This window comes from Struthio camelus, chromosome 17 (assembly GCF_040807025.1).
Source record: "Struthio camelus isolate bStrCam1 chromosome 17, bStrCam1.hap1, whole genome shotgun sequence".
In the NCBI taxonomy this organism is placed as follows: Eukaryota; Metazoa; Chordata; class Aves; order Struthioniformes; family Struthionidae; genus Struthio; species Struthio camelus.
In genome coordinates, this window is record NC_090958.1 from 15,858,069 (window position 1) to 15,878,343 (window position 20,275).

Sequence of the window (20,275 nt, forward strand, 5' to 3'; positions counted from 1 at the left end):
AGCTTAGCAGCAATTTCGCTGTTTGTCAGCGCTGGGTAGAGCAGATGCACAGTGCGACAACCACAGCAACAATTACACCTGCTACAAGCTAGATGACTTGGATACTTACAGCCACAATTTTGCACAAATGAAAGCTCTAATATTTAAGCGGTTTTTCCAGGTTGTGTTTTAAAAGTCTGTATTTCTTGAAGACAGATTCTAAAGCAAATCTTACCCATTTGACTTTGCTCCACTCTTGTTCTCATTTGAAATTCTGCTCCTTTATTTTTGATGGCTTGATACTTTCTATACTCGTTTAAATACTTCTCCTTTCAGTATATTTCTGTCTTTACTTTTGCTCGATATTTGTGTCAAGGTTTCTATGCAGCCATTGGAACACTCTTTGCAGAACGTATGAACATGCAAAAACATACAAAAGCAAAACAAAACTTCTCAGCAGAAAACAGTATTAGCAATCTCATCTCCCACTTCTCCATAGCCTACTTGCGGATCAGTTCTGGATTTCCTCTTGGCTCTAAGAGCCAGCAAGTAATTGCAGAGCCCTTCAGCAAAGCAGGGAACCACACTGCAGCACACAATCACAGCACTCGGGTTTCCTCTCACTCTTTTGCCATGGAGGGAGTTACACCTACAAGTGTTTCAGCCTCTCTCTCATAATGCACCAGTGCAACCAACACCTTCCCCCAGCTGCACACACAGCCAAGGGCCTGGGGCCTCGCTGAAATAAGGAAACGTGGACCAAGAGAAACTTTATCCTCCCTCCACATTGCGCGGGAGCACAGCTGGGCCATCTCGGTATAGTATCATAGCTTGCTCGGGGAACAACCAATTTCTAGTGGAGAAAAATCAACTCTCTCTCTTCCTTTGCACATTTATTTTCATTCAGGAGTGAGCCATGAGTAGCTGCAGTATTCCTCGTAGCATGCAGAAACTGGAGAGAGACCATTTCTCCATGGGAAGTTATAGGGTGAGAACGGTAACAAACAGCTTTGGAAGAAGGAAGAGATAATCTCTCAAGGCTGGAGATTAACCAACGCACAAGAAGTATAAGAGGCAAGAGACAAAGGTGAGATAGGCTTTTTGGAAAGCAGTATGTGCTGGCTAAGAGAGATGGACTGACACTGCCCGTTAGCACCACGGCATGGAGTGGCTGTACAGGACGAGGAGCCTCCACAGCCACCCACAACCAAGGACTCAAGGGAAACAGCAGAGCCTGGTCACCACCATTTAGCAGGGGCCAGGCGATGTTTTAGGACACTCTAGAGCCTTTTGTGCTGCTCTAGCAGTGACCGCTGTCAGGCGGGATAAAAGCATTGGGACGTCCACCACTGAATGAGAAAGCACTCTGGAAATCATGCTGCAGGACAAACCTAGCCTTGCTTATAGCAGGAAAAGAAGGGAGAAGATCAATGCCAATTCAAGCACCAAAGTCACCAAGGAATGTTTTAGCAGCTCCATTACTGCTCTGCTATTTATAGAGCACCTTGACACGGCACGGCTTGCCACAGCAGAGTTTGCAATTGCAGAATTCAGCAGCTGAAATTGAGCTTTGTTCCTGTGAAAGCTGAGGCAGGGAGGGGAGGGAGCTGTTTCTTTGCTGAAAAGTCAAATGCAGACAAGCGCCTTCCTGGATTAATTGTAGACAAATCTAGCTGCATTTGAACGCAATACTTTTGAGAAGTCTCATTTATCATAACAACTGTGCTTCCATACAGATAAGCAAAGGACAGAGCAGCAAGAGTACCCTCCGATTTCTAGAAGAGCAAAAGTTTGCCTTCTCCCAAGACGCACCACATTGAGGAAGAGATTTAAACGCTGATACACTTCCAGAGACTAAAGAGAAACTGGAAACAAGGCAAAGCTTAAATACATTTGTATTTACATTATAGCATTTTTTTTTTCTCTCCTCATCCTTTACGCAGATATTTTATTTCCCTCAAGCACTGATTTACAGGAACTTTAAAAGGTACGTCTTTCCCTTTCCTCGGTTTCATTACAGTGGCAATGTTCAATGCCTTTTCTGAGAACTGGTATGAGGCCTAGGATATCAGCCTGCCATAACTCAAACAAAATGAGACACAAATTTTGTCTGAAAGCTTATATGGGAAGCCGTAAACACCAGTAGACAGGGCTAGGCTTTGTCCTAGAACCAGTCTGCAACAAAATATGATATCTGAATTTAGTAGCATTTTATGATGCTGTAGGAACATCTAAAAAGAAATACTTCATACAATGGCAGGCCAACACCCCACCTTTTTAATTCCGCAAGTCAGCACCACAGCATCAATCTCCTTACAGTATCAGTCAGAAACGGGACACATTTCCAGCTTTTTGATGTGCAACAAAGTAACTGATAAATCACCTGCTCCTTTAATAACCACTTCAGCAAGATCAAAAGAGGGCAGAACATCAGATCAGAACATCAGTTAGTCCTAATTACGAAACAAAGGGGAGCGAGAGTTGATGAAAAGCGAACGGAGACCACACGCGCGCCCCCAGAGCCTGGTGCTACTTCAAAGGCTGACCGCAGCCTGCTTCTCAGGCTGCTTTGGGATTAGGGCATTGAGGAGGGATATACGGAAGTAGTAATACGTTTGGCCATGGCTTGGGATATTCAGCTTGAGAGTTAAGAACAGGTTTTCAGTGCTGATTTGCCCCTTTTAAAACACTTCCGTTGGGACTAGCCAAAAGCCTAAAACCCCTAGAGCGACGGGTCAGCTTCCAGAAAATCTCATCCCTCTCATTTTGTGCCAAAGCCCCCCTTCTCCACAGTACAGCAAGAACCTCCCCGCCAGGTACCACCCTGCAAACGCAGAGACCGCACACAGAAAGAAAACTCATTCCTGATGTTTCTGAGGAAGCAGAGAGAGAGGAAGTCGCAGGCACATAACCAGCCCCGCAATCATGGGCAGCGGGGGGAATTTTCCTTCCCGACCAGCTCATCCCTTGAGTGGAACTTACTTTCTGTTGTCTTGGTAAATTCTTGTTTAACTGTAAAAATATCTACTGTTTTTATTTTAAATCCAGATATGCCAGTTGACCCTGGACTGATGCTATAAAAAGCAGCACAAGACTAGGGCATGTGCAAGCCCCCGGCTGTAGATCACACTATGCAATAAAAATCTGCCACTCACCCAACACAAAATTTCACCCACGCTACATTTCTCAGATTTCATAAATTCTAACTAACAAGAAAAACAAATATCCTCCTACAAGGTAGTGGTGGCCACGGAAGGTCAGCATTATAAACTAATGCATCTCTATTAAGCTGTAATGGGGGGAAGACTTTAAAATTTATCTCTTCATAACTAGAGAGGAAAATACTCCTGTTACAGCATAAATCCAAATTTCAAATGTAAATCTTACCTCCAGCTTAGCTAACTACTTAACAGGAACCAAATTTCCTCCACTCTCTTAATAATTCAGAAAGTGGGAGGTGTGAAAAACAGGAAGTGTTTAAAACATGCAACTTTTTCAATATTTTTTTCCTGAAAATAAACAAAAATCTAATCCTGCACCTGTGAAAACTGAATATATGAAAATTCATCTTTCCTGCAGCATCATCAGAATTGCAGCATGAGATCATACAGACACTCCTCTTTGTAAAAGAAGAATAATTTCAAGTAATGTGGTGCCAGTAAGTACTATGATGTTATCCATGACTCACACAGAAGCAATCAATGGCTTGTCTGTATAGGAGAAAAATCGCCAGCCCTTCCCACCAACCCACACTACAGACCATAAAGACCAAACTATACACGTACATTATTCCAATATAAAAATGGCTCTATTCATAACAATTATTTTGCTCTGGAAATGCAGGCATTATCCTAGAATAAAAACACACTGTATCCCAGAATAGGGTCTCTTCACAAGGAAAGCTATTCTAGAACTGCTAAATTAGAGCAGACTAATTAATTCGGGAATTGCTCTGTAGGTCACATTTATGTATGCGAGGGTTAAGACCTAATTATTGTCACAGATCACAGCCGTGAGAGGATATGCAAGATGATTTGCCCCAGAGAAAGACTATGTAGGGCTATGCCTGCCTGCAACCCTTAGTCCAGGTTCAGCTGGTCATACTGTGAAGTGTGAATTACTCCAACTCTTAAACCTTGCTGCAAGAAAACGTAGATGATTACACTGCAAGAATTTACCATGAGTTCAGACTTCATTTGGGCACCATGAGTAGAATAAACTTGGGTTGTAACCCAGTTGTAATGGAAGAGTTTGAAGATATAAATGATACTGTAAGAAACAGCTAAAAAAAAAAAAAAAAGTACTGAGAACTTTTCTTAAAAACAGTAAATTAAAGTCAGTCCAGCAGTAGCTGTCAATACATAAAAAAGCGTAGCATAAGGAAAGATGATGGGACCCCCTTTAAGCTTTCTTCATTCCCTCTTTTTTTTAATCCTAGCTTGATCAAAGGATGGAACAATACTCAGAACCAGTTTACAGTCCTTATTTTCAATCTCAGTTATACATTTGCAGAGATATTCACTTTGCAAAACGTTGCTAGCCAGGCAGCTTGTTTTGAAAGACTAAGGCAAGAGAAAGGATGCAATTAAAGAAAAAAAAAAACCACACATACTATTTAATCCAAAAATTCAAAGTGGAAGAGAAGTTAATTAACTTTTGTAGGTTTTGGACAATGTCTCACAAACTTATCTTTAAAAGCCTCAGTCAACCTTTTGTTACTGGGTTTCCCTGCAGCTCGGCATTCTGGCCACCCTCTGCAGGAGTCATTCCATCTCACTTGAGATGGTATCTACACCCAATACAAACTCCAGGCTCCCCTCTCAGTAAATCACAGAAAAGGGTCCCTTCAGAGTTCATTTATCCTCTCCTAGACACTTCTATCTTAGTAGGTGATAAATCACCCTTGGGAGGAGTCCATATCTCTCCATTGACTCCAGAGAGCTAAAGGTGGCTGGCTTAGACCTGGACGTCAGCAGTTCAGATGTCTAAAGGCAAAGGACTGCTGGCCCTTCAGATCAAGATGGCTCATTCTTTGCTGAAGCTTATCCTCCCACACTGTATGTCTATGTTTGACAGTCACTCCTCTGCTTCCAAAAAGCATGAAAGCAACATCTCCATTCTCAAAAATCTTTTGTCTACCGAAATGTATTTTTCAGTGCAAAATTAAACCATGCATATGAATGAAACCCCGATCAAGCCACAAGTTCAATAATAAATTGCGTTACCGTGTTCCAAAGCAAGTCAGGTGCTTTTCCTGCTTACCTTAGCCAAAAAATTAAGTTGGACGTCAAAGTTTATGAGCTGGTGCTTACTATATTTTTAGCTTGCATGCATTTTGCACAGTTACCCATACTGGAAGACATGCATATAGCAAGGCCACCTACAGATAGTAATAAAACTGTACTGTCTGAAAGGCTGTCTATAAATCTTATTAAAGTAATCCCCTCCCTGAACCCAGATTATTACATTCACCTTTATGGTAGAATAAAAATTAATTTTCTCAGCTATAATAAGTGTATGATAAGAAGGCATCACTTGGGACTAAATAAAGATTATAATTAACTCCAACTGAATAAATCTAAATTTAGCTTGGACTAGCAATTTGTTTTCATACATTTGCTTCAATGACTGAATGAATAGGTACGGCAGGATTAGCATCCTATGCCAGTTCCAGCACTGCTGGCACAGAAAGGAGTGAGGCAGAGTGTAATCCAATACCCAGAAGGCCTGAAGATTAATTCAGGGTTCTCTATCAGCAAAAGTTTGCAGAACCAGAGAAAAACAAAAAGGCACAGAACTGCCGTTAATCTGGCAAGGAAAGCACAAGTATTAGTCTCCACAGAGAACACTGCTCACTACACCCTCTAAATCAGCGTTGCACAGACAGGACCTGTGTCACCCATCGCTGAGAGCATGTTTAGGGGGAGCACCCCTCTACACCAGCCTCATCTCACTCCCTTTGCTATTGAGCATCTGCTTTCAGGTGCTATCAGCAATAGGATACTGCGCCAGGTGGATATGTGGCCTGACCCACCGGTATGGCCACTGCTACCCAATCTGCAGTCCCTCGCCTACACAACCCCAGAGGTGATCCACAATGCAACTGCAACACACAAAGATGCTACATTACACAAGCACATATAAACACACAAAATGGGAGAAAATAAACATATCAAACAAATATGCAAAGATTAGACTTTTTTCTCAATTTAGTTGGAAATGAAAAGCCTTATAGCAGCACTATACATGTAAGATCAGAGATTTACTTATTTTTCAAAGAAATGGGACTCTACTTATAAGAGGTTGAGGAACCGCCTCATTAAGTCACTGCCTTGTTATCTGACACACTCTGGGAAGATGACTCTTAACAACTTTATTACTGAGAGGGAGGAGTTCAGATTTGTTTATCAAAATAGGCCATCCATTAATCCTAGGGGAGACTGTGCAAAGCTCAGCAATAAAGTTATTGTACTTCTTTCTCCGATTCCACATGCTAGCCCATGCAGACACCTGATTTGCCTGCATAAGGAAATTTTATCAGCTATAAAGCTACAGCTGCACCATTAGTATTACAGCAGTATAGTTCACAAAGCGGATATATTTATTTCAGAAGATGGGTTTCTTAAATTTAAGTGTGATGCAGTCTAAAATCAGAAAATATTTTTATGCTGAAATAGGAGCATACATGGAATGCATTAGACTACTGTAACAACTTAAATTCACCCCATGAGGGTTTTACTTTTCTAGACAGGGACACCCTTCTCCTGAGCACTGCAAGACCCAGCACCACCCTTTCTTTTTGAAATCGACCAGTCTCAACCACATTCCCACCCAAATATGGAATTTCCCCAAATTATCCTGTCCAAACCTGAGAGGTACAAATTCAGTCCTGAACCATTAACAACAGTTGCTATAGTTAAATTTCTCACAGCTTCTAAGATCTAAGATCCTAAGAGAGCTGGTATCTCTATAGGTTACAAAATGGAAATTTCATTCCACCATGAAGAGAGACCCCCTTTCCTCCAAATGCTACCCTCATGTCAAGGCCTGGAAGGACCTGAGATACAGGACATTAAACCTGTGACGTTTGTAATTGTAGGAAGGCCATTTTAGGTAAGCTTCAGAGGTTTTTATTGCTCCCACTGAACCCTGTACAGTTGGAAACATGGTAACTAAGGCACCTGCTTTTATGGGCAAGAGTGATAGAAAAAATAGTCCCAATAAAAAATTTTTAAAAACTCTCTAAAACATCCCTAAAATAGGTTTTCTTGAAACATATTGGGGATGGCTTCACCATCTGTGAGTAATGTGCCCATCCCCTAACCCCGTAAAATCTTTATGCCATCACGTATTCTATTTATTAATCTCTATCTCGCTCTCACCCACATGCTTCTAGCCAAAGTCTTCCTTGTTATAAACATTCATTCAAATGTGTCTGATAGAAAAAGCTAGAAGTTAGGTCAGCAAACATAAAATATATTCCAGTAACACTATTTATATGTTCTGCCGAAGTACTCTGCGGTCCCATCCACAGATCGTGCAAAGCTCAGGATAACAGTGGTCCAAAGCCAGGTATTCGTGGCTTTCCAGGTCCATTGAGTTCTTTCCCTAATCTATTAGGTCTAAACTATTTGCTTTCCATTATGGAAAATAGAATCATTCCAATGGGTGAAGGGCATAGAATAAATACTGAAGGTGAACCTATACAGAAAAGGTATGAGCATGAAGTGAGCATTTTTCTGGAGATGCTGAACACGCCTTCTCCTAAAATCCGCGCAGAAATGAAATGAGAAATTCACATTGCCTCCCCTTGGAGTTTTCATCAGCTGTCTTCAGTTCCTTCCTCCACTGGCAAAGGCAATAAAGCTATTTTCAGAACTAAGGTTTTCTAGCCCATACCCTAATTCCCTGAACTGCTGGAATGGAGTTTTCTTCAATGTCATACTCAGCACAGCTGACGTCGCTTCAATGCAATGCAGATAACTCACAAAGCTGCTTTAATTGCCTGAATCGCAGTGCGGGGAGGGGGCTGAAGGGAAGAAATTCCCCAAGAGTTTTGTCATTTAATCAGACTATTGTTATTGCTCGAGTTGCTTTGCTGGCTTGATCGTTGGCCCGCTTGCCATTTCAGTTTCGGTTAGAGGTGTTGACACGGTGGTTAAAAGCCAAAGACTGCTCCTGGCGAGTGTTTTCTGCATCTCGTATACTAGCTACCAGGAAATCGTCCTGCCAGTTACGATTAGAGGTGTTAGCATAGTGGCTAAAGGTCACAAATTCACCCGCTGAATGAACTGAATTACATAGCCACTATTGGAAGCTGAACAGCAGCGTAAATGCACTTGACTCACCAGGGTTTCTATTCTGGTTCCCTGGAGGGGAGAAACAACTGCTACGTCTGCACGAGCACGCGCACATTTTGCACACCCCGCCCCTCCGTAGGCATGGACACCCCAGCCGTGGCGTTCAGAGGGCCAGGAAACCAGGGAAGGCGCAGGCAAGCGGCCTTAGCGTATTTAGGGAACAGGAGGATAGAGAATACAATCTGGCAGTTCTTGAGGGGCTCCAGGTGCTATCCCAAGTTTGAGTAAATCCACATTTCCTGCTAACACCTCCTCCTTCCATCCTAGGCTCCCCTGAGCAACTCTCAGCTAGTGGCCGAGAAACCAATATCAGTCCTTAAAATGGGATACCACCTATCTGGGAAGGGTTAGTGTGCTCTAGGGGCATATCCAGCTGCATGTCTTCACTGCTGAGCAAGTTGCAACCATCCCTGGGTTAAACCGAGAGGGGGTAACAGTCCCACAGGCCTTGCCAAGGCCAGGCAAACCTCTCACCCAGCTCCCTGCTGCGACCTGCACCCCACGGCTTTGGTCTCGGGGTCCTGCCGGGCTCCAGGAGGATGTTGGTGTTCCCAGCTGCCAGTATTGCACAGTTCTGCTCTTCCCTCTCGATACCTAATAAATAAGGTTTGTCACAGCTACTGGTGGGACTCATTGCTAAAGAGGAGGTTAGCAGAGGGCTCTGCAAGACCGTTATCTGAAGCAAAACTCATTTTCCCTTGGTGATATTTCATAAACAACAGAAAATGAATATGTGTACAGGAATGCATGTATATATTCTCCAAACAACAGAAAGGAGCCGTACAAGGGGAACACGTTCACTAAAGGCACCAGGTGACTGCAAAAGTAAATCTCTTAAATATATGCTCTAAACTATTAGCCAGCTGTGAAATATTTGTATTCAGTGTCAAAACATTGATGTCACACAAAGCCAAGAGACTGACAGGAGAAAGGCTAGGATTTATGTTAGCTGGGGTCTATCTGTCACCAAGATAGGAAAGCTGAGAGAGAGTCCTTTTATTAAAATCACTCTCCCGCTACAGATATTGATCTAAGCAGCTCAGGTTGAATAGCAAGTGCACCCCCATCTCTCAAAGTTACTCACGAGTACAGCAGCAAGGAACCAGCGAGAACACTCTCACGCTCTCCAGCGGCCCCATAGGAAAGGGGCAGGGAATAACAGGCACCGGTGCAAACGCCGCGGTGGGATGCTGTGGCACACAGCTGCCTCCCAGGAGCCAGAAGGTCCCTCTCAGCTCCACCTTCCAAAGTGCCAGGAAGCCCATTTTGCTCCCAAACCTCTAGTGTAGAGCGCCCAGTGGGACATACTACTCCCAGATTAAGCTCACCATTAAAATAATCCGAAGGGAGAAATACACTGCTGACCGCATTACTCACCCTTCTGTTCAGACCAGCAAAAAACACTATTTCTTAAGGATTCTTCCTTAAATTGGCCCTCAGCGTTTTCAATTTTTCCCTCTGAGCAACGGCTTGGTTTCAGACTTCCACCGCAGTTTGCGTTGACTCTACCCTGGTAGTTCTCCTTCTGCTTCAGAGGACCCAGATTTCAGCTTAGTTTTTTTTGCAAACCCCAACTTCTGACAGTGGTCAACAGACCAAAGTATTATGCTTAAAGTGCAGTAACAAAACACAGTGCAGTAATATGAAGTTCATATACTTTCTACATTCCCTCGCCTACATATTACACAGATATGTCATTTTATAGCATTTCTGGGTCTCCCCACAGAAGCTTTTGCCTTTGATGATACTGAAAAATTCTTTGCATGAGACAGAAATTAGAGGATATTAAAATGCTGGCAGCTGATTCTCCAAAGGCATTGGCAGGAAAAAGGTAAAGATGGTCCAGAGCCTTTCTCCAGAGCAACGGGCTTTCACCGGATTCTCCATCCTGCTGTTTAGAAGCTCTTGGAGGAAACAAGCTCCAAACTGATGCGCCCAAAAGGCCCAGGGAAACTATAAAAGCAGCTTACAATAAAACCTCTGTAAAGTTATTAAGAATACAGATGTATCTTGAATGCACAGAAAATCCTCTGTCTTACCAGCACTCATCCATATCCCACTGTGACTTTAATCCCAGAAAGAGTATATGCCACACACAGCCCCACTGGAGAGCTGCGATAAAGCACAACAGGATGCAGAGGCCCAGGAAGCAGAACCTGCGACGCAGGCGCCAGCCCCGCGGCTCTGCGAGCACTAGCATAACTCCGATTAGCTCCCCGTTACTGTTAGACTTCTCACCTGGACAGCCACCCTGACTACACACGCTGAATTTTGAGACTGCTCGCAACATAGGTAGTGAAACTCCTGGTTAAATCTTTGCAGCGGTAAGGCTTGCGTGAAGTCAGCTTTCCCTTAGCTCTCTCCATGGAGCGCCGGAGGCGCGGGCTGCTGCCTCCTGCAAGGTTTGGGCCCCTGTACAGACGCATGCACATACACAACTTCAAGGGTGCAGGCAGCCTCACTGAGGTCAGGGAGTTTTCCCAGGGAGAAATTCAAGCGCAAGCCTGCACAGTTTCAGGACAGAGGCACACAAGGCCATCCAGCCTTTTAGCTGTGTTAGAAAACGAAACCGCACGAGAGCTCCGCAGCTTTACAGATTCACCCACTATTAGTTCAGGGATATCTATTTCTCTGAACCCAGTCTTTAACCTGCACTTTGCATTGCTCTCAGAGGCAACCAGTATTACACTAACTAGACTCCCAAAGCAATATGTGCTCTCAGGCTCTCCTAGGAGCAACGACACACTCCTGGTTCTGCAGTTCAAATATCATTAAGTTATCAATTTATATCTGCCTCTCAAGGAACAGCACACAAAAAAATGAATCCTTTCTAATGGCAACTCTCCTTCCTCCCCACCCCAATCTCAAAATACCTAGAACAAAAGTTTCCATACCCTCTCAGATGCCTTTACTTAATTCAGCATTTTATTTTTGAAATGAGAACAGCCTCAAGCAATTCCATTAATTTGTGGAGTAAAAGATCTTTGCATTCCTAGGGTAGTTTCTGACCTCCTCTCCTCTTCCCTTGCTCATTGAAACAGTCCTGTTCAAGCACATCCTGGTATCAGAACAGAGCATAATTTTTCCACACTTGAATGCATTACTTTTCATTTTCAATGCACATTTGACATATTTTACAAATTCATGGCAGATACTGTCAGAAAGGACAAAATAACCATCCCTCGGCACCACTTTTCTCTTACTGCAGTGATCAAAGGCTGCAGCCTGTCATTCACACGTGGAGAACGGCTCCTCTTGGGGAGAGCAGGACAAGCCTGCAGCTTCATGCAGGACTTCTCGGGTGTGTGCGTCTCTGCCTGTTGCCGATTAGCAATTTAGAGTTCGATTTCCTAAGCTCAAGGAAAATTCCCAATTGCTCTGGAGAAGGCAGCTCTAGGAGATCTTGTCAAAATATTGGTGTGTAAAGAAAGTGAAACTTTATTATGGCTTTCACATTGTGATGTACCAAATATGGTTATCTTGCTGACAGACAATTACTTATATATAGGCAGAGAATAAGAACTCTCAAGCAAAAAACAAAGTTTGGCCTCCATGGATGAGGTGACACCTGCTGTGTGGTTCACCTGCCTTAATATATTAAGGTAATAAAAGATAATGAGCATTAGCTGACGGCATCTCCAAACTCTTCAAGAGTTGAGAGAAGTAAGTTAGATCAGATTTGAGATTGCCCACAAAGGCAAAAAGCTGGATCTAATTCTTCTCTCAGTGACAAGGCAATTACATACAATTGAGCAGAGGGTCACAGGTGCATAGCTTTCTTAGCCTGACCCAAGGGACCTGTTAGGAAACTACAGATCATCAACATGACATTAGTTTAAAACGACAGACATACGTCAGTGTCTCGACTAGAAGAGAAAGCGTTCATGAACCTGGACAAAGTCTTCCAGGAGTGTGAAGTAGACAGTTGCACAGTAATTTACAGTGGTGCTTCCAAATTTGCCGTTACCTTTGATTTGAAACAATTCACAGATACCAATATGTAGCAGTCCAGGAAAAATACTGGGGATTGACAGACCTAGGAAGTCTGAGAACAACCTTTCCACACCAAGAGCGTTAACATACAGGGTTAGCCTGTAGTAGCCATTGTCAGCTGTCTAAATGAAACGCAGCCATTTAAGAAATACGAATTGAATTTGGACCAGTAATAATTTAGTATAGAGGTTAGAAACATGAAGAGCTAGCCCCCAGCTCCTCTGCGCCAATTCTCACATTAACACATGTCTGCGGACCCGGGTTCTGTTTTGAATGACGCCATTGTAAATCTGACGTAACCTCATCAACCTCAATCTCAGCTGAAAGTTCAATGAATTTAGAGCTTTGTCCTACTCGTACCCAAGGCGGGAGCATCGTTCCCCCCTGCAGCTGTACAGAATCACACCCGCCACCGCTCCAGCTCCCCTGCAAGCTAGGTTTTGCAGGTGTAAAGACCCCAGCCGTGTGCATGCATGGCACCATGTCTGTGGGTGCTGGTGACACTGCTCCACCCCAGGCACATGTCAGCATTTGCCTGGCAGAAGCTGCCTTAGCAGGCCCTGCAAGGGAGCAGCAAAAAGCAGCGTTCACCTTCTCCTTGTACAAATCTTTGTATGGAAATGCCACAAGTGCAGTTCAAGTTTGAGTCAATTCAAGTTCAAGTCACATCTTATTACATCCAATACTGTTCACCTACCCATAGCCCAGAGAATAAAATCCTGTAGAAACTCAGCATACAGGTCACTTCAGCATTCTGCTTTGTCTGGCGTTTATAACTAGAACCGAGAACATAATTCACACTGCATAATTTATCTGTGGAGTTTAGCCTTTGGAACATCAAAGTAGATAACAATTTCTTCATAGTTATTTGTCTTTTAAAAAAAAAAAAGTCAACTTTTTCTGTACTTTTCCCAAAGTCTGCAAAAAGATTATGGACCTCTGGCTATATGCTTCCAGGGCTTGCGCTCCTGGCTAGCTGTCATCAGATAGATTAATTTACCTCTTTCTCAGCCTTATACCTTTCACTTCTCGAGTTTTACGAGTGGAGGAAAACACATGTAAGCACAAAGTCTCAGACTCGCAATTCTAACATTTGGTTTCCATTATCCTAGAGATAACAGATAAACCTATAGTGATGTGTAATAAATTAACATTTAATCTGATACCAGAGAGTTCAAAGGGATCACAGCCAGTCGGTGCTAAAATAAGTATTTGCTAGAGGCTACAAGAGTGGGAGCAGAAGATGAGAAGTGAGAGACATCTAAGGTGCTCTGACGCTTCGGCTTAGCAAGATTGGCTGGCAAGGAAAGGATCAAATAAACCCCGGATATGAAGGGGAACGTCTCCCACATCAACTAACCTGTGCTGTTCTGGTCTGACTGTAGTCCCTAGAGTCAACGCAGGTTGGAAGGAGGCAAGATTTTCCACCTATAGACACTAACAAGCGGGAAAAGTCATCACCAGTTAGTGCTGCACAGGGGACTTAACTCAAGTACTTGACTCGTCTCCCATCTGTCAAGCTGACAACAGGACGGAGGACAAGCCTCTAACCCAGGGACTAGGATCGCCCTAGCTGCAGACATCCGCTGCCACCCGTCTTCTCCCCTAGCACTACTTTATGCAGATACAGAATTAGAGAAAGGACGCACAGATTCGATAGAGAAGCCAAAAAAAAAAAAAAAATCACTTGTCATTTTGTTCCCCTTGCACACGCTTTCATACACAGCACTAATATACAGACTACTCTCCATTCTTCATTAATAAATACAGCTCCTATCAAAGTTATTTCCATAGAGGCTTCTTCAATAATGCACAAACTGACTCTGGTGACAATCATTCGTTCCCCTCAGAGATGGGCACAATTAAAAGGCTCCCGCCAGGAAAAAGGAAAGAGAAAACCAGACAGGATAGTCACTAAAACTACACAGCGAGCTGATTTTCAGAACTCCAGGCCACAGTTCTGTAGCTGAAGAAAAACTAAATAACAAAAAAAATAGCCTCCGAAGCTGTGCTTCACTAATGCATGCACCAGCCATTAACACACACATGGAGAGCTGTTAACCAAAAGAAGAGAGAAATCCTTGACTTGTTCAAGTCGACGATGGGGTTCCCTCTGACCGAGATCTCATCGCTGGAACGACAAGCTAGGAAACGCAGCCCCGAGCACAGCCTCCGTTGTCCCACTCGCATCCTATAGCACATACAGCTTTCTGGAAACGCGCAGATCCCAGTGCTTAACCTTTGTTCATGGCAGCAGCAAAAGTCCTATTGACATCAGTCAGATTCAGATCTTTTCTCTGAATCCAAAGACACACTTCACTGCTCCACCTCATACTGGAACACACATTTTTAAAAAGTCAGGTTACTAAGAAAGCCAAGAATCCATCACAGTGATGGTGTTTTAAAAGATATTGCAAAACCTCTACACTAGTTTTCAGGGAAGACGTCAACCTTGCTGCCAAATTAGCCAGAAAGTAAAGGCATTTTTAAAAAGTCAAGCAAAAAGGAAAGAGAGAAATCCAGACAGGATAGCCAATAAAAATATACCACTAGCTGACTTTCAGTACTTTGGACACTGACCGCAGTTCTGTATCTGAAGAAAACTAAATAAATAACAAAAAAAAGTGTGAAGCGTTATGGAGTTGTCTTTGCTCTAGCATATAACACACATTTCTATTATCCTTTCCAGATTAGCCAAATGAAGATCAATGTATCTATAAAACTCAATGACATGTTAATGCAAACCTTAAAAAAGATAAAATGCCTTTTATCTCAGTCTTAGGAAAACCTAATAAAGAATTAACAGTCCATGAAGCCATGGAATTTCACTCAAGGCTTTACTTTATGCTAGGACTTCCTACTCCATTAATTTTTAACAGACAGGTTTCCCCAGGCTTTGGGACATGCAGGTACGATTGTACATTGTCATTAAAATTGGTCCTATATTTTCCATCAGAGGTGAGATACGAACCTCACTGCAGAGCTCCACAGCAGTACGTGGACTTAAAATATAGCCAATAGGCACAGCAGATCACAACTGTAAACCTGAAGCAGCTGTTAAGATAAATAAATTTGCCAAGAAGGGGAGACCAATATTGATTTTAATAATGATCTTTCTGCTAGTTAATGAATTTATGAGCCAAAGCCTTTTTTTTTTTTTCTTCTCTTTAAACACACCTGCAGGATAAGCAATTTGGATCAGAGCTTATCGGTAACATTACCATTCCGAATGTGTACCCGAAGCAACTGCCAGGAATCTACTAACCTGATACGAGATGCTGAATTTTTAAAGACCGAAGTCAAACACATTAGTCTAGGATTCAGTTCAAGATCTGGCTGTCAGAATTAGCAAGCCTTTAGCCACTGCCAGCTGACGTACCGGGAGGCGGGGATGCACAGCTCCCGCGGGACTGGGGGCACAAACATCCCCGAAATTCGGGGGGAAACACCACTCTGTTCCAAGTTCTCACCTATTTTTATTGCCACTGACAAACATATCGCAGCAAGACCAACAATTTCAAATGCCAGGATTTAAAACCAAATTAAATCCAAGACTTCAGCATCTAGTTAAAAGTTGCTTGCTCTCAAAAGGGCCTGAATACCTGCAGCCTCCACGGACTGTAAAGGCAATGCAGATGCTTGCCACTTCTGCAAAGTGGAGTGGGCTTCTCTCGGATGCCGAGGAAAGGGGCCCACTTGCTTTGGGCACCTGCATGTGAAGTTTGAGGCTATAGTTCCCCAGTGCAGAGGCATGATTTTCTAGGGGGAATGCGACAAAAGCAGGGCAGAGGCACAATGCAGCACCCAAGCCAACCTGCACTGCAAGGCCAACAACAGGGAGAAAAGCAACAGCACTAGGCAAGGAAAGGGGTACCGAGGAACAGCAGGAGGCAGCAGTCCAGGAGAGAGCGACAGGGAGAGCGGAGAGTAAAGACGAGGCAGCAGGAGCAGGAATGAGGCTTAGCTGTAAAAAGAGATTGAAAACAACTGATTTCAGGGAAGAAGGGGAGGGGAAAAAAAAGACAATTAAAAAAGAAAGAAAGAAAGAAAGAAAAATCATTACCCGAAAAAGCTAAAAGCCACTTTGAAGCCTTTCCCTCCTCCCCTGGGATGAAGGTGTCCTGCCCTTTACTCACCTATATCAGGTTTGGAGAAAGGCTTTCTGCCCAGAGGTCCCACCAGCACAGCATCTTCCCTTGGAGCATCTGCTGAAACTGCTTGGATGCTGCCTGCCGTGAGTGCTTTCTGCACTGGTTTATCTAGGACCATTCTCACCTCCCTTTCCACCCTCTGCCTCTCCCTTTGCTTCAGGAGAGCAGCTGCTTCTCCCAGGCGCTCTGAGCCAAATTCTGCATTCATTATTCTTGGTTCCTCTCTCACACAGAGCCTTGATCTTGAAGCTTTATATAAACATGCTGACTGGGAAGCTACATATCTGCAGGCCTCAACGTCTCATTGACCATAAAAGTCATTCCAATCAGAAGGAGGCTGTCTTCTGAAAATGTTCCCACCATTATTCTGATGGACTTGGACATCACGGCAAGAAGGATGAGTTCCCCCCCCCCGCTTCGCAAGGCACAGGCACAGGCCTCCGATGGCACAAAGAGCCAGTCGTGAGGCATCCACAGGGTGAGGGGGCACCTCTCTCCCAGCTGCTCCCCCCTCTACCCCAGCCATGCTGCCTTCAGTGCCGGAGTGCAGCCACGGCCTGACTCACACCACTGCTCTGCCACTCAGATGCAAAGACCAAATTTGGGATGAAAAGAAAGAAAAACACCACCAAACACATCAGGTAGGGAAGTCCACAAGACGACTCCCATTTCCACAGTCTCCATCCTGAGCAGCTGCCAAGGAGACACCAGCATCCTCATTGTCTTTGAGGGTTAGTGAAATGAGTAGTACCAGAGCTTTCTTCTGCTGTACCAGGCCAGAGTACAGCAGAGGCAAAAGAAAAAAAAAAATATACACATCACTAGCACATGGTGTTTTTAAGCACCAGGCCCAGAAGGGGTTGATGGTTCAGGACTGAGAAGGGAAGGAGACAGAGCAGGGAGGCAGCTCCTTGGCTTGGAAATCAGAAATATTCCAAGAGGCAGGGAAGGACTGAAAATCCCCCATCTCCACCCCGGGTATTGCATTCATCACTTCCTTACTCTTGCAGGGCAGGAGGCTATTTGCAGTCACGCCCAAAGACGGGGCCTGGCTTGTGTTTGCATTTCAGCTCAGGATAAGGAGTCAAATGACCCAGTTGTCCTGCTGCAAGAAGACGGAAACAATGCTTATGTAGGGAGCCATGGGCACTTCTGCCTCTAGCTACAACTGGTGGATACGGAATAAACATCCCTGCACACATCCTGCATTGCAAATACATTTGTTGACAAAAAAAAAGCTTATTTCACCATCTTTACTCACACGACATCCCATACACACCAAGTATATTTGGATCCCCAAGGTGGGAGACTAAACTGATCAACAGGAAGCGCTGCCTCCTAAGGCAGCCTATTCTAGATCTATTCCTGGCTAATCTTCAGGCAAAGCTCTGCCACTCTTACTCATACAGAAAATTCATAAAAACATTAATAGAAGAAAATGCTGCTGCGTGTACTGTGGTTCAGCCTTTGTTGCCTGACATGGAAAATTCTACCACCAGGCCCCAAAATCTTGTGACAGCCCCCTCTGAGAGTCACTAATTCTAAGATTTCTTAGAAAAGCCCTGTGCCACCTTCTATAAAGCAAACAGAGTAAGAAAATAGACTTACTCGATACAAAGCAAAAATCCTACCCTTTACCTGTCAAAGACACCCTTTGAACCTCACCATCTCCACTGAATTTTAGATGAAACTTAGAGCCAAATAGTTACAGGCAGCAGACTATAAATGAACACCTTTTTTGTTACCACCCTCAGTCTTCAGTTCACAAACGTGCAAAATAAACTTAAACACAGAGGGTGAGGTAGCTTAAGAGGAGGAACTTGTCAATCAAAACTGCTAATGCAAAACCACAGCAAAACTCAGGTTTAACCTTAGCAGTGACCACCCATCATAATGCAGCACTTTGACTGCTTGTCAGCAACCCGCTTTAAAGAACAAGGATACTGCAAAAGTCTTTCTGAAAATAAGGAAAAATGCACCTGTGTATTAGGCTTCTATCTAGGCTTCCCAAAGTCTGTAACCACATGAATTCTCAACAAGTTCCAAGTAAATTATGGAGAAGAAAAAACATAGTATAAAGGATTAATACAGATACAGGTCTCACAATGCCCGTCTATGTGATTTGCACATAATTTCTCAAGAAAACACCGCACTAATCCCACAGACAGATCCCACTAGGACACAAGGTTGCACACAGAGAGATTTCAGTTTTTCCCAACCCCAGGCTCCAAGGAAGCTGGGCTTTCCGATGTGCACTGGGAGCAGCTCTGCAGCACAGCTGGGAAAGCATCAAATTTGGAGCAACTTCATCCAGGAACGCCAGGTTCCCAAATCAGGGCTCCCCTGCCCCCAACCAGTTTCTACACACACCGGAGGTACGTGCAAGGGAATGGAAAAAGGGATATTCCTCCTCTCTCACATCTACATTTACTGCATTGCCTCTCTTCAGACCGGGCAGGAGCAGATGTTAAACCGGGCCCCTAACACGGGCTGCAACTAGGTTGTCTCAACCAATCTATTTAACACCTGTAGAGCCCTAGAGCTGGCAGTGAAGTACCACGCTTTCCCCATAACACTAGTCTCTTCAGAGGCTTCTTGCTTGAACATAACTAGGCACAAGATTCGTAAGAGATTATCATACTTCAAATGGAACGTGTTTGCAGTTTTCTTTAGGAGTATTAGCTTTCAGAAACGCAGTATGTTTTTTCATGCAGTTAACTGGACAGATTGTAATAAAAAGAAAAATATCTTTTCCTTCTTGTAAGTATAGGAGTAAAAAGGAAAGATATAATTTTAACTGATCAACAGCCTCATCTTGCTCTTTCGTGGAATATTTAAATCACTATGTTTCCAGCATATACAACTTGCAACAAAGACCCAAAATAGTTAGTTTTCCAAAAGCAGAAAGCATTACATGACCTTTAAAGCAAATAAACCAAACTTCACCTTTTGAATATAAAGATATCCCCCCACAGGAGGGGATCACGTCCTGGGGAGGTCTCAGCTCCTGGCAGTACCGCTATCAGGCACAGCATCTGGGGTGCTCCAGGGACTGAACAGCCGCGGGGAACCAAGGCGGTGAAGGTTTAAATCTGTGCCCTGCCACAGACTCCTGGGAAATCCTGACCTCTCTGGTGGTGCCTATGCTGCCTTTGATAGCTTAGCTCACACTAGCTTCAGATCTTGTCATTTTATCAATGAGAACCAGAAAGGTGCTAAAACCAGTTTTCACTGCACTTTATTATGCTTTTACCTTAACTAAAAATTGATTGTGTCTCCTTAACAAATTTCCACCACAACAAACGAATTAGTGAGACTCATTAATTTTTTATGTATGTTACTAACGTACATGAATCCGTTCCTTGACCTTTCAGTGACTAGTGTAGCGTACATTATTAACAAACTTCACATTCTTCACTTCTTTACTTCGATTTACAGCAGTTGCAGCGCATTTTCCAAAAAGCGGAGCCTGGCTTCTCAGAGCTGACTGCTCCCTTCTGCTGCCTGACGTCAGATCACACCTTCCTGGTCCAACTCGGCTGAAGGATCCGGGAACTACAAAGACACCTCAAACCTATTTCTACCACCTGCACAACAGACTGGAGCAAAGCCTGGCCACAAAGGAGGGTGTTCAGAAACCGGGGGCCTCAGCGCACGCTGGGTCAGACCTCTGTTCCAACGTGTTGCAGAGCCAACTCTGGACCCAGCACCAAAAGCGCTCTCATCTCAACAGGGCCCGACCCATAGCCCTGAGACAACGGTGGCAGATGCCACACCATTCACACCCTCATG

The 20,275-nt window shown here is 43.9% G+C and overlaps 1 protein-coding gene across 6 annotated transcripts in view; it reads right to left on the minus strand.

Annotated features, from left to right (window-relative positions):
- TMEM132B (transmembrane protein 132B) overlaps positions 1 to 20,275 on the minus strand; it is a 266,859-nt gene that overhangs the window by 194,179 nt on the left and 52,405 nt on the right. For 2 of the 6 annotated variants that reach the window (XM_068911180.1, XM_009666645.2), the window contains exon 1: positions 16,469 to 16,611. The exons of 2 other annotated variants lie outside the window; for them this stretch is intronic. In XM_068911180.1, the coding sequence (XP_068767281.1) occupies positions 16,469 to 16,601 (133 nt within the window). In that variant the 5' untranslated portion in view covers positions 16,602 to 16,611. Of the gene's footprint in view, positions 1 to 214; positions 312 to 16,206; positions 16,226 to 16,468; positions 16,612 to 20,275 lie in introns of those variants that run through there. 2 more of the 6 variants (XM_068911181.1, XM_009666646.2) reach the window with 2 other exon arrangements.